This window comes from Myxocyprinus asiaticus, chromosome 4 (genome assembly GCF_019703515.2).
Source record: "Myxocyprinus asiaticus isolate MX2 ecotype Aquarium Trade chromosome 4, UBuf_Myxa_2, whole genome shotgun sequence".
Lineage (NCBI taxonomy): Eukaryota > Metazoa > Chordata > Actinopteri > Cypriniformes > Catostomidae > Myxocyprinus > Myxocyprinus asiaticus.
In genome coordinates this window covers 61,230,346-61,245,000 of record NC_059347.1, presented here as the reverse complement: position 1 = coordinate 61,245,000, position 14,655 = coordinate 61,230,346, and the positions used below count along the sequence as shown (strand labels likewise).

General features: G+C 42.5%; 1 protein-coding gene across 1 annotated transcript in view; it reads right to left on the bottom strand.

Annotated features, from left to right (window-relative positions):
- LOC127433126 (citron rho-interacting kinase-like) overlaps nt 1-14,655 on the bottom strand; it is a 154,815-nt gene that overhangs the window by 30,966 nt on the left and 109,194 nt on the right. Inside the window, exons 24-32 of the mRNA XM_051684799.1 lie at nt 14,389-14,442; nt 11,575-11,772; nt 11,227-11,420; nt 9,571-9,706; nt 7,675-7,779; nt 6,369-6,509; nt 5,416-5,523; nt 2,475-2,667; nt 99-266 (exon numbers count right to left, since the gene is read on the bottom strand). Of these exons, the coding sequence (XP_051540759.1) occupies nt 99-266; nt 2,475-2,667; nt 5,416-5,523; nt 6,369-6,509; nt 7,675-7,779; nt 9,571-9,706; nt 11,227-11,420; nt 11,575-11,772; nt 14,389-14,442 (1,297 nt within the window). The remainder of the gene's footprint in view (nt 1-98; nt 267-2,474; nt 2,668-5,415; nt 5,524-6,368; nt 6,510-7,674; nt 7,780-9,570; nt 9,707-11,226; nt 11,421-11,574; nt 11,773-14,388; nt 14,443-14,655) is intronic.

The window sequence follows — 14,655 nt, the reverse complement described above, 5'->3', positions numbered from 1 at the left end:
TAGAAACTACTGACCTAAAATGAACCTATTAAATGTAGTGGTGCCCCAATATATTAGTGTGTGTGTGTGTGTGTGTATGTGAGTGGTACCATACTGACCCTCCGGCGTCGAGTTCTCTTTGCGTCGGGCCGAGCTGGACGGGTTCAGCAGACTGCTGGGGTTCGGCTGTCGCTCTGGAGATTTCACGATCGCAGACATGAGGATCTGCTGACGTGCCGACGCCGGTGTGGGTGGTGCCACGTGCTCCTGCGCTTTAAAATGCACTGCTGAGAGAGAGAGAGAGTAAGAGATGATCCTAAACAAGACCCAACTGTCAAACAACGTCTACTGCGCTCTGTTTAAAACACTTGTGGAATATCGATTACCAAAGAAAAAATGTTTTGTACACTACTAATACACAAACAATGCAAGTCTATGGGGCAAGTGTAACAAGGGTTTTGATTATTTTCATGGCACAATCTAGGTTAAAATATAAAAACAGGTAAAAACTCAAATTCTACCGGCATATAAGATGTGTAAGATCCGATTTTAATAAAAACGTTAAAATTGATTCTGGACCGACTTTTCTAGGGTGTCAGCGGAATAAAAAAATTTCACAGAAGACAAAACATTTTAAGCAGAAATGTAAAGCTTTAAATTTTAATTTCTAAATTTAAAGCACTTATTTCTTTTTTAAATTTTTATATTCAGTAAACAAGTTACTATCTGAGTGTTAAATCTACATAAATCGTTCTTTTGAGATTGGATTTTATTTTGTGCTAACACATTTTGGGTTCCCGGTCAAAAATGACCGGCTCACTAAGATTGTTTATAAATCACTAATATTGCATGTATTATCATAAGATATTGCATTAGATATTTTTATCAACTTCTTTTTTAGTAATCATGACAGGTTTTGTACTCCTTTTTTGAACATATAATTTTTCACGACAAAAGGTGTAGCGCATCAAAACGTTTACCGATAAAGCTGATGGAAATGCAAATTATTGCTAAAATTTCACAAGTGTCGACATAATATTTTTCCGTTTAACTCCAATGCATAAACTCTATGTCGATACTTCAAATGTTGTGGAAAAACTGGTTTGGAAACTCTATGTCAAGAAAATTGGCATTAATGCAAAAATATAATGTCACATGACAGAATTTACCCCATTCGTTAGCCTGTGTTAATCATGATGACATGGAATACATCCTTGAAAGCCACTTTATGTATGAGAAGTATTACTCGCACTGTTATTGATTACGGCATACAGATCCGATGCTGCAAACACATCTGCGTCATGACACTTCCAGGAGTGCCAACACAAATATCTCGTATCATGCACCGGTCATCAACAAGTGCAAGGAGAACAAATGAATGGCCACTCTTTGTGATTAATTTACCATCGCGGTAGACATCTGTTTATTTAATAAGGTTGCTTTTCCACACCATTCAAAATAATAGACGGCAGTCACGGAATTAGCCCACAATACAAAAAAACATCATTTCTGTGCACAGAGATGTTTTAAATTAAAAATAAATACACAATACTAGGAGAAAAGCTTCAGTGTGCTTTTCTGGAACACTAACATATAGCCCAATTCTATAAAATAATTGTTTAGCTTACTTTTGAAAGAATGCCAGCAAAATTCCCTGTATTAAATTAAATAAATCACCAAAAGAATCAATTTTATTGTTAGGCCTATATAATTGCCATTTCTTTACACAAACTTAAATTAGCCGTACCCTGTTCTGTAGATCAAAAAAGTCAGAACTATTTGTCCAATGCTGAGTTCGTTTTCAGAAAATGAGCTTTTGAACATTTTAAAACGTTTAAATATTTTAAATCTAACCCTCTTTACCTCGGATCACATTTGCTGAGCTTCTTCAGAAAATGTAAATTGCATTATGACAGTAAAATGTATTTTAGACGATAATCAAGTTCAGTTGGTCATTAAAAGTTGCGGGACAAATATGCGGGACATTATGCAGTTGTGATGGCGATGCTTTAGATGATTGTTCAAAAATATCCTATTGAATATCAGGAATGTATCATATATGTAAACCCTGATATTACACCGCATCAATGTGTCTTTAATAGTTGTGCACACAGCAGATACACATCGATGGATGCTCCTTATACTAAGACTGAAAGTTTCCCCCAATACTTGGTGCAGGTGCCAGCTTGAACAGGGCCATGAGGATTCGCTTTCGGGTTGGAACCGGTGGCAACCTGCGATAGGCGCAACATCAGGACCGATATTACAGTCCTATCAGAAGGACAACAGCTCCCTTTTGATTGCAGTTCCTCCTCTTCTGATTGCTTTTATTTGTGAAATTAAAATTACAGTAAGCTGGATCATTTCAATTAATTGTCTCAATACTTTCCCCATTTTACCAAATGAGAATTAGGGAATTAGGGACACCTGGGAGGCGAAAGGTACACAATTAGCAATATACACACATTCACACAGGACAAGCTAACGTGTCTCACCTTCTTCTCGTAGCGTGCGCAGCTCGATCCTCATCTTCTGCAGCGCCTCCTCCAGCTCAGAACAGCGCGTTCTCTCTTTCTCCAGAGCCACTTTCATGTCGCTGTACGGTATGGGCACGACGGGCTGAGACGACATCGCTGTTGCACCGTTAGCTGTAACGCCCACCTCCTCGCGACGACGCCCAAATATACCCTTTGACAGACGGACAGTTTTTGAGTTGATACAATAAATAATAATACTGTAAATTGGGTCAATACATAAGTAGCTGATAAGGAAGAGATGATGTACAGTCAGCTGGTCATTATCTCAAAATAATGCATCGTTCTGAAGAGGTTTATTGTATAGTAATGACCGGCTGATCGTATATTATCTCACTAATCACACGGCTACTTACCATAATAAATAAATACATGGACATGAAATATTGGGAGTGCCAAGTGATACGAGAAACATGAAACTAGCGCAGGGACAACAGTCAGTTATAAAGATAAATCTTCATCTTACACAAATATCTGACCACGGAATGATGTGAATGAATAATCAAAATAGAGTATTCCAAAGGGACATGACGGCCAATGCTATAAATGTATAGTGTTTAACTGTTATTTATTGTATTAACCCACCAATTCTGATCAAACAGGGGCGCTTTGCTTCTCGCGGTCATTTTTGACCGGACACAGAACAGGTCTAACTATCTTTTTTTTTTTTAAGAAACGATGGCATTTCTTCTTCCCTGAAGTGAAAACAATACAATTATGCACTTCTTTGGGGATTTTATGTTTCTTATTTACATATAAATAAGAAGAAAATATGGGAATGTGTCATGTATTGGGGCAGACTGCTGCCATCTGGTGTTAAACCTCATCATGATAGCGCCGCGGATGGCCGCCTCGGTGTGGAGCGCTCCTATTGTTTTGTTGTTTTTGTTTGTTTGTCCTGTGTTTAGTAATCTTTTTCCAGTCAGTTTTACCAGAGACGAACTGCTGAACATTCGACAGCATATACCAGACAACTTTTCCCGGTTTTTGAATATTCAGACATTTGCTGGACATTTTAGTCGGAGGCGCGGCTTTGTTGTTCAGGAGACGCAGGCGAGGGAGACGAGCCGGTGCGCTGGTCAAACTCCGTCGGCGGGGATTTCGAATAACGCTGCTGAGCATTCATCTTGCGAATCTCTGCTCTCGTCCTAACAAAACGGACGAACTACATCTCCTCACCCACACAAACAAGACTTTTCAACCTCTGCTGCCTTCTGCTTCACAGAAACCTGGCTGAGTGAAGCCATTCCGGACAGCGCGTTACATCTTCCGGGCTTTCAGCTGTTCAGAGCAGATTACATCGCGGAGTTAACGGGGAAAACGAGAGGCGGTGGAACAGTGAAAGTTGGTGTACAGATGTAACAACGTTAAAGAAGATGTGCTGTCCTAATCTTACAGGCAGAAATTAAAATCAACCAAGCCTGTAGTAAGGACTGTAAAGAGATGGACCAATGAAGCAGAGCGGGAACTACAAGCCTGCTTCGATTGCACTGATTGGAGTGTTTTTCTGGCTTTCTGGCAAAAAAAATAAAATTGCTTTGAAGTGTCAGGTTTTGCAATAATGTCACATTATGCTTACAGTCAAACCTGACCTGGTGTTACAAAGAGAAAACATAAAATAATAATTTAGCTACCAATAATTTATTTAAAACATCAAAATGTAAAAACATATTCATTATGTAATAAGAATAATGATTTTTTTTTTTTTTTACAGTGATAAACAGAAACTGCAGAAAATTCAATTAGTGTGTGAAACAGAAGACTTTGTTCTTTGTTTGCATGTGTGTGTGTGTGTGTGTGTGTGTGTGTGTGTGCGTGCATTTGTGTGTGGTGTTCTGCATTGTGGGTGTGATTTTTAGATTTCATTTGACAAAATAACAAAATAATTGCTCTGTGTTATAGTCTCACCAGTTCATTTGTATGTGTGTGTGTGTGTTCTGCATTGTGGCTGATTTATATATTGTATTTAACAAATAAACAAATGCACAGTTTTTTTTTTTTGTCTTTCCTATTCATTTCCTATGGTCGGTCAATTTTGACCGTGAACAGCAAAGCTGTCGCTGCTTTTTTTTTTTTTTTTTTTACGACCACTCACACTTAACAAATCAAGTCCAATTTTTTTTGTGTGTGTTCAGATAGCAAGTGGAGGAAAATTCACCAAGTCTTGTACCGCTCAGATAAAAATACTTTGTTTTTACATCGGAAAATTTATCTAGTTCAATAAAACAGAAATCAGATATTAAAACATCAAACTTTACAGTAGAAAAAATGAATAACTGTTTAGAACTTTAAAAACCTGATATGTGGGACCTGGGTTGCTCAGCGAGTATTGATGATGACTAACACACCTGGAGTCGTGAGTTCGAATCCAGGGCGTGCTGAGTGACTCCAGCCAGGTCTCCTAAGCAACCAAATTGGCCCTGTTGCTAGGGAGGGTGGAGTCACATGGGGTAACCTCCTCGTGGTCGCTATAATGTGGTTTGCTCTCGGTGGGGCTCGTGGTGAGTTGTGCGTGGATGCCGCGGAGAATAACATGAAGCCTCCACATGCACTATGTCTCCGTGGCAACGCACTCAACAAGCCACGTGATAAGATGCGCGGATTGACGGTCTCAGACGGCAACTGAGATTCATCCTCCACCACCCGCGTTGAGGCGAGTCACTACACCACCACGAGGACTTAGAGAGCATTGGGAATTGGGCATTCCAAATTGGGAGGAAAAAAATCCTGATATGTAAAAAAAATTGTATACTTAAAAAACTGTTAGCGTTTTATTAAATGCAAACGCTGACAGATACTGATATGATCACAGATATACTATGCATGAGTACACAACATTAGTGAGGAAAATCAAGATTTCAAATCTATTCAGCTCTTTGTTTACTCTCTTTTCCAGTCTTACCTTCTTCTTCTTGGTGGGTTGGTCCATCTTGGCCTGCAGGAAGTCGATGAGTTTGGTCTGTTGTGAGATGGTTCCCTCCATTTTCACTTTCTCGTGAGAGTACACGGCCTGATGAGAGAGCAGACAAAACAACAGAGGGAAGGAGAGGGGAAAACTGTGAAAATTAAGATCAAGATGAGTTATAGTGTTCTAATGTCATCATCACTTTTAAATAACCAAAATCTTTTCAAAAAGTCACGGTGTGATTCCTCAAAACTCCCTTATTTACTTGCTGGTCTTCCTGAGACACATTTCTGGTCTTATTGTGACCGACGATTCACCGGTGCATGTTATACTAAAGAAAACTATGTGTGTTTTCATAGTCTTTTATCTAAGTGTAATAACTCTTCTTCTCCGCTGATGTCATCAAGGCTATGGGGGCGGGGAAAAATAATACCAACCAATAATATCACAGCAAACTTTTCATGATCCAACTGAATCCTGCTGGATCTGTTTCACTCAGAAATGTTACACTGCAGAAGTTAAATGTGTTACAAATACTGTTTCATCTCTTTAATTAATGTTTTTTGCAAAACTGAAACAAAAATAACATTTGTTTTTAGTTTCACCATGTATGGGATGAAATAAGCATCCAACATTTTCAGTTTGACCCTCTTTCTGTAGTTTTGTGCGTACGGTGTGTGTGTGTGTGTGTGTGTGTGTGTGTAGGCGTGTGATGGTTTTTAAACAGACAGTGAGGATAATAGCCAATTAATCGTGTGTGTTGAGTGAATGGGAGCCGTCAGTGTGTGTGTGTGTGTGTGTGTGTGTGTGAGAATGAAAGGCCGGGGATAATTATACACCTATTCACACACGACACTCACTGAGCTCAGCAAAAACTCGCTCATCTCTGCTGCAGCTTCACACACTATACTGAGCTGACTGTGTGTGTGTGTGTGTGTGTGTGTGTGTACCTGTATGTTCTCGAGCTGGTACTCGAGGTCGGTTCTCTCAGTCTTGAGCATATCGGTCTGGTCCAGCGCGTCCTGCAGTCCCTGCGTCAATCTGAAGATGTGAGTCTTCTGTAGGTCCATCTGCTGCTGAAGTTTCCCTTGCTGAAACACACATACACACGGTCCTTTATATTATTTTAGGGCTTTTTCCTGTATGTATATAAAACAATTATTCTTTCAAGTGCCTGAGCTTGACCAGAGCTGTGGCGAACATGACAGCAGGCATGTTTGTCGCTCGTTTGAAGCACTTGATGTTCTGTGAACGAACAAACTTCTTCAAAGCCAGGAACGTGCACAGACATTCATAGGAGCAGTCAAAATATTAGGCTTAATAATTAGTCATAAAATTATTTGGTATTCATCATTATTCTCCGAAATATGCTAAACACCAAAATATAAATGGTGGGATGATTAACACTTTACAGAAAGAAAGAAAGAAATGTTTAGGTTTCATTCACTGGTTCAAAAGCTTAATTGTGGATAAGAAATAAATGCATGATACATTGTGTCGAACACAAGAATGCATAATTATAAGAAGACTCAAAATCTTCTCCGATCATTCTTAATATTTATGGAGTACAGGGAGGTTCGGTTCATAATAAAAACGATAATAATACTGTTGTTACGTTAATTATTGAGCTAAGATGAATAAAGCATTATATCATGTCTGAATTTATGCAAACTAACACAAACTTGTGATTATGCATAATATATTTGTGTATCATCACGGGAACACTTACTGAACCAATAATTGAAATATAAATAAAATCTGTCATCTAAACAGGCAGATAAATCTGATCTTTAAAACCAAGCAGGCTCACAGAATTAAACACTTAATGGCGTGTTACACGTTAAGGACAAATAATGATCGCGAGTCAAGGCGCAGTACAGTACCGCTTTTGTATTCTCCAAATATTCCACAATATGCATAATATATCGTAACTGATGAAGAACCACAATAAATGTATTTGGCTTATATAGACAAGTGCAATTTTGAACAATGAGGCAGAAAACCAAACTAAACTTTCTTAAAGTCATGCGCCCACAGTTTGCGAACATACACCCACAGATAGTGCAAACACTCCCGCACACGCCCACTTGCGCTTTGCGCTGCTATGAAAATTGCACTTAGAATAAGCGCTCTCACGAAAATTGGGTAAGACGTAGCGCACGGTCGTTGCGCACAGCGCTGCGTTTTGCGCACTCACGAAAACAGAACCCTTTGTCTCATTGAGTCAAATAAAGAATTGAAATGTGCGTGTCACACCTCCTCCATCAGTCTCTGTTTGAGTTCTCTCTCCGTCTCGAGTTTCTGCTGAAGACTGCGTGCGTTCATCTCCAACATTGCGTGTTTCTTCTCTAGATCATTCAGCTGAAAACATCAACACAACACACATAAAACACAATACATAAACAAACACATATCACACAACACCACCACGATTGTGGAACAGAAGGGTGTTGTTCTTCACAATCTTCAGCAAATGTTCAGTGGTGTGTTAGTGTGTTTAATTAATCTCCATCAAGCTGCAGCAGTTAATCGCGGCTTGTTAAATTCCATATTGGCATGAATATTAATATCACAGAAGGACTGCTGGGCCAAACCAGGACAAAATGAGTCGACTCTGTGTGTGTATGTGTGTGTGTGTGAGTGTGAGAGTGTGTGTGTGTCTGAGGGTGTGTCTGAGTGTGTGTGTGTGAGAGTGTGCGTGAGTGTGGGTGTGTGTGTGTGGGTGTGCGTGTGAGAGAGTGTGCGTGTGTGAGAGTGCGTGAGTGTGAGGGTGTGTGTGTGTGAGTGTGTGTGAGGGTGTGCGTGAGTGTGGGTGTGTGAGTGTGTGTGAGAGTGTGCGTGTGTGAGTGTGTGCGCGTGAGTGTGTTTATGTGTGTGCGTGTGAGTGTGTTTATGTGTGTGTGTGAGTGTGTGTGCGTGTGTCTGTATGTGTGAGGGTGTGTGTAAGTGTGTGTGTGTGTGTGTGAGAGAGAGTGTGTGTGTGTGTGTGAGAGTGTGCGTGTGCGAGTGTGTGTGTGTGTGTGAGTGTGTGTGCATGTGTGTGTGTGTGTGTGTGTGTGTGTGTGTGTGTGTGTCTGTATGTGTGAGGGTGTGTGTAAGTGTGTGTGTGTGAGAGAAAGTGTGTGTGTGTGAGGGTGTGTGAGAGAGTGTGTGTGTGTGTGTGAGGGTGTGCGTGTGCGTGTGAGTGTGTGTGAGAGTGTGCGAGTGTGTGTGAGTGTGTGTGCATGTGTGTGTGTGTGTCTGTATGTGTGAGGGTGTGTGTAAGTGTGTGTGTGTGAGGGTGTGTGAGAGAGTGTGTGTGTGAGGGTGTGCGTGTGTGAGTGTGTGTGAGAGTGTGCATGTGCGAGTGTGTGTGTGTGTGTGTGTGTGTGAGAGAGAGTGTGCGTGGAGAGAGTGTGCGTGTGAAGTTTGTGAGTGAGTGAGTGTGTGTGAGAGAGTGTGCGTGTGCGTGCGTGTGTGTGTGTGTGTGCAGGTTTAAATGGTTTACGAGGACTTTTTTTTAGGTTATAAACTGGTAATTACAAGGGTATTATGCTATAAATGTGGTTTATGAGGACATTTCTAGTGTCCCCATAATTCAAATCACTTAAAAAACATACTAAATGATGTTTTACTGAAAATATAAAAATGCAGAAAGTTTTTTGTGAGGGTTAGGTTTAGGGGTAGGGTTAGGGGATAGAATCTATAGTTCGTACAGTATAAAAATCATTATGTCTATGTCCATATAAACCACAAATACCACCATGTGTGTGTGTGTGTGTGTGAGAGAGAGGGAGTGTGTGAGAGTGTGTGAGAGAGGAAGTGTGTGTGTGTGAGAGTGTGTGTGTGTGAGAGAGGGAGTGTGTGTGTGTGTGAGAGTGTGTGTGTGTGTGTGTGAGAGTGTGTGTGTGTGTGTTTGAGTGTGTGTGTGTGTGTGTGTGTGAGAGAGGGAGTGTGTGTGTGTGAGAGTGTGTGTGTGTGAGAGAGGGAGTGTGTGTGTGTGTGAGAGTGTGTGTGTGTGTGTGTGAGAGTGTGTGTGTGTGTGTGTTTGAGTGTGTGTGTGTGTGTGTGTGTGTGAGAGAGGGAGTGTGTGTGTGTGAGAGTGTGTGTGTGTGAGAGAGGGAGTGTGTGTGTGTGAGAGAGTGTGTGTGTGTGTGTGTGTGTGTGACTCACAGTATCAGACAGGCTCTCAGCTTTGAGTCTCTGCTCTTTCAGAGCCTGTTGTAAAGCCACAATCTCAGCTTTGTGTTCCCTCACGGCCAGTTCGACTGCCTGTCGAGACTCAGTACTGCGCTGATCCGCTCGTAACCTAAAACCAGAGAGGCACTTTAAACATCTGGGCCCAGTGTTATAATTATTTAAATATTAATAAATCATTATATATTGAATTATGGGTATTTGAGGGGCTTTCTCAGCAAATATGCTGTACATACAGTATATGTGATTAATTGCGATTAATTTGATTATTTAATCAGCATACCATGCAATAAATCTGATTAAAAATTTTAATCTATTGACAGTCCTAATTTAAATAAATCATTGCCTTTTGCAGTTTAATAATTACTTTAGGCCATATTGCAATTCCTGTTTTTCCATACCCAAATTAAATCTTTAATTGATAATTAAGATCAGGGAGCCCTGATGATCAGGTCTGGTTATTTCCAATTAAAGGGGGGTGGGAAAACGCATAAGACGATTAGCCCAATTAGCCTACAATTGGCCACGGAGAATTAACTTGCGGGTAAACATTTGATACTTTTCTTTTTAATTTGGTCTATCTGGCTCTCTATTGATTGCCCATATCATTTCCATGTGGAACACAAACATCTGATAAGCCATAAGTATGCTAGATTATAAAAGTAAAATGTTGTAGTAGTTCTATATATGTAGCATTATAATATCTGGTACTATAACATTGTAATGCTTAATATTTGTGACCCTGGGGGCCTGGGTAGCTCAGCAAGTATTGACGCTGACTACCATCCCTGGAGTCACGAGTTCGAATCCAGGGCGTGCTGAGTGACTCCAGCCAGGTCTCCTAAGCAACCAAATTGGCCCGGTTGCTAGGGAGGGTAGAGCCACACAGGGTAACCTCCTCGTGGTCGCTATAATGTGGTTCTCGCTCTCGGAGGGGCGCGTGGTGAGTTGTGCGTGGATTCCGCAGAGAATAGCGCGAAGCCTCCACACGCGCTACGTCTCCGCGGTAACGCGCCCAACAAGCCACGTGATAAGATGTGTGGATTGACTGTCTCAGAGTCACTACGCCACCACGAGGACTTACAGCGCATTAGGAATTGGGCATCGAAATTGTGGAGAAAAAATAAATAAATAAAAATCGGATTGGATGTTCTTTGAAAATGTCTCTACGCCAACGATCGTACAGATATCGGTAAGTTTGCACAAGCTCGCTAACAATGGTGCACACCAGTGTGTTCATGTTGACTGATCTTAACTGACTGAATGGGCCTCAATGTAGGTGGAACTCCAGGACACACCTACTGATGACGTGGACCAATGGCAGTAAGGTGTTTAGTAGCCGGTAAGAAGTTTTCCTGAAAGGTTGGTCTGGCGAGTTGTTACAAACCACTGAAACGAACTCAAAAACACCTTCGTTTTGGCCAAATTTTGTTCTAAATGATGTCACACCTTTTCGTTTTTCGATTTCGTAGGCTGTAAGCAGAGGCCTTTACAGTGCATTCAATGTGTACATTTTATCAGTTTACGTGTTCCCTGGGAATCGAACCCATGATCTTGCCGTTGCTCTACCAGTTGTGCAACAGGAACCCTATTTGTGTGTTTTACCTGTTCAGTGCGTTTTGAGTGCGTCACCTGTTCTGTTTCTCGTTGTCCAGGAGTCTCTGCATGTCTCGGGTTCTGCGTTCGGCCTGGTTCTTCTCATCCTCCAGAGCAGACCTCCAGTTCTCCCACTGTCTCTCTTTCTCCAGCAGCTCGTCGTTCAGACTCTCCAGTTCCACCACCTGCTCCTCCAGCATACTGCACGTGGTCTTCAGAGTCTCAATGTTCTGCAGAGGAACAGACACTGATCATCATTACATGAGAGTTGGTTCATTACAGGGATCTCAGAGCGGTTCGCAAGAATTCTGACTTAAACGTGAACGCTCCAAACAAACTCGCTTCAAGCTGTGGCCCACTTAAATTTGGATGTGTAAAAATGACCTGTTTCTGGTTGTTCAGGTGCATCTCTCTGTCTGCGACCTCTCTGCGCAGACGGTCCACATCCTGAGAGAGCTGCAGTCGCTCCTCGTTTTCCACCGTCATCTCGTCCAGCTGTTTGGACAGGTAGAAGTTCTGGCGGTTGAGTTCGGCGTTCTCATGCGTCAGCTGAGTTAACTGCTCCTCCAGGTCTGTAATCACCTGTCACATCAACATCATCTTCATCAGTTAACGGTCTTCACTGAGGCACTAATTGCCCTGTCAATATTTATGATTATGCTAATCAGACATTATACATATAATCATCGCATTCATTGGTGTCAGTCAACCATCAGCATGACTCTAGAATATTCTGCCGTTAAGAGAATCAGATTGATATCCACAGTATATTCAAAGAAGCTACAAAAACAAATGACTTGATGTCAAGCTGAATTAATTGCAGAAATGAGTTTCAAAACAGAAATGCATTGTAAACCCTGTATCAAGTCGTGTCTGAGGTCAGAGTGAACACAGAGTCACATGACGAGGTGATGATGCAGACTGATCTGGGGTCCGTGGTTTGGGGTAAATGAGGCAGTGACTACGTTTACATGGACACCAGAAAGCGGCTTATTGCAAGAAAGTGGTGTTCCCGTTTACATGCTTCGCATAAGCGGCGTACTCTTTACTCCCATAAACATGCAGCTCATTAAATAAGCAGCTTTCTCCACAGCAACATCATTTCCCCACGACGCTTGTGTAAATACCAAACATGACATCCGAGGAAGACTTCGCAAATTTCTTCGCTTTACTTCCAGATATTCCAGAGTTGTTGCTGTGTTTGTTTCCTTCACTTTCCATCGTGACCTGCAGCGGAATTGCACTGCAATAGCGGGGTTTCCCTCTTCCGTCAAACTTCCGGGATTCCCCCAATGTACGAGCACATATACGTGAACGTGAGGGATAGTCGATATTTTACATTGGTGTGTATAAATGGATATAGTTTATAGTGTATGTGATTTTCCCCACTGTACTCCCTGAAATGTTGAATTCTCTCTGCTGTGTTGAAATGTTGTCGGGCTCCATCCTATGACATTTTTTATCCGGTCTGTTTACACACATGCACACTCCTCAAAAAACAGTTAGAACGCCGCTTATATGTTTATATAACCACATAAAGCCATGTTCTATAGGAGAAACCTGGGTGTGTTAAACCGCTTTCTGTGAATCACTTAAACGGCGCGAGGAAACCGGCGTTCTAGTTTACATGACGTTTCAGAATGCCGCTTTCTGCAAAAACACTGTGTGGCAAGTAGGAGGGTTGGGGCTGGGCCGGGCCGTGATGATGCACGCCTGGCCCCTAATTAGGCTAATCAAGCCATCGAGAGGGATAAAGGCCGCCTGAGGTGACAGTTCTAGAGAGAGGGAGTTACAGGCAGCTGCCCTGCATGTGTTTATGTTTGTGTCTTTTTGTTTTATTAAAAGATTATTTATATTGTCAAGCCAGTTCTTGCCTCCTCCTTTCCACTGAACTTTGTTACACTGGTGCTGAAATCTGGGAAGGAGAAGGGATGTACCGTAGTAGTGTCCTCGCCACTATCATCCACCCCAACGGAGCAGCCGCGGCCATCCTGGCCGCCTGAGAGTGGAGGAACGGCCGCCGACTGCGAGGGGAGGAGGGGCTCTAAGCCGGCCACCTGGAACGGTCAGGGCCGCTGCCAGGGGTGGAGGAGACCCCTGCCGGCCGCTAAAACGTGGCAGGGTCAAGAGAGGACCGCCGACCGTGAGCGGAGAGAGGCTCCTGGCCAACTGCCTGGAGTGGGAGAACCGCTGCCAGGGACGGGGAAGACCCCTACCGTCCACCGAAAATGTGGCGGGGCGTTCCGTCCACCAGGGGCTGGAGGACTACCTCCGATCCACCTGGGGAGGAGCGGCTGTCATCCACTAGAAGGTGGAGGAGTGACCAAGGACCAGGCTACGGCGTATCAGAGAACCGGCAAGTAAGTTTCTTTTTTTCTCTCTCTCTCCTGCTGTCGCTCCGTGTTGGCCTTTCCCTCTCTCTTTTTTTTTGGGTTGTTTTTCCCTCCCCTTGTCCCCCTCCCAGGTCCGAGAAGGCAGGGAAGTCCTGCCGGCAGCCCCCCGTAAAGGAGGTGTACATCATGCCAGGGGCTCCCCGGCCTGAAGGAAAGGAGGAAGGAGCGTAGCAAGTAGGAGGGCGGGGCCGGGCCGTGGTGACACACGCCCGGCCCCTAATCTGGCTAATCAAGCTGTCGAGAGGGATAAAGGCAACCGGAGGTGGCAGTTCTAGAGAAAGAGTGTTACGGGTAGCTGCCCTGCATGTCTTTATGTTTGTGTCTTTTTGTTTAATTAAAAGATTATTTATATTGTCAAGCCGGTCTCGCCTCCTCCTTTCCATAGAACTTTGTTACACCCTGGAATAAACCGTTTTCTTAAGTGCATGTAAACATAATAAGCATAGTAATTGATGATCGGTTCTTTCATAGCATCACTCAGACTCAAAGCCAAAGGAAGAAGACACAAGCTGTACAAGATCCTTTCTTTCTGCAGCTGATTTAATCGATAATTTCTCTCTAAATCCTTTATCCTGTCCGGCTGTCCCTGAGGAAGCCTGATCCAAATATAGGAGTCGAAATCATGCAACGCTTGCACTTCACACATTTGCTGCAATTCTTTTGAAACAACAGCGTATCAATCACTTTTTGTCACACAAAAAACTGTGTCAAAATTCAAATACATTTAATAAACATGAAAAGTATGTACTATGCAGTGTGTCATAAATTAATGCAATCTTAGCCACCAAAACACTTTGTGACTTACCGAGCAGCTGTCTCTCAAAGCGTCAAACTTGCGTTGAATTTCATCTCTGTGGGCCTAAATGAAATCAACAGACACACCATTACTGTGAATCCAATTGTTTTACTGTGTGTGTCGATATACTGTATGTATGCTGTCATCTTCTATGCCAGTGGTTTGCTTCGGGACCCTGATTTTACATTGGACATCAAGTGGCGACCCAACACAGTCAAAAACGTAAACTGTATTTAATGTAAGGGCATGTAACAAGTGACATAATTTTCGTTCTTG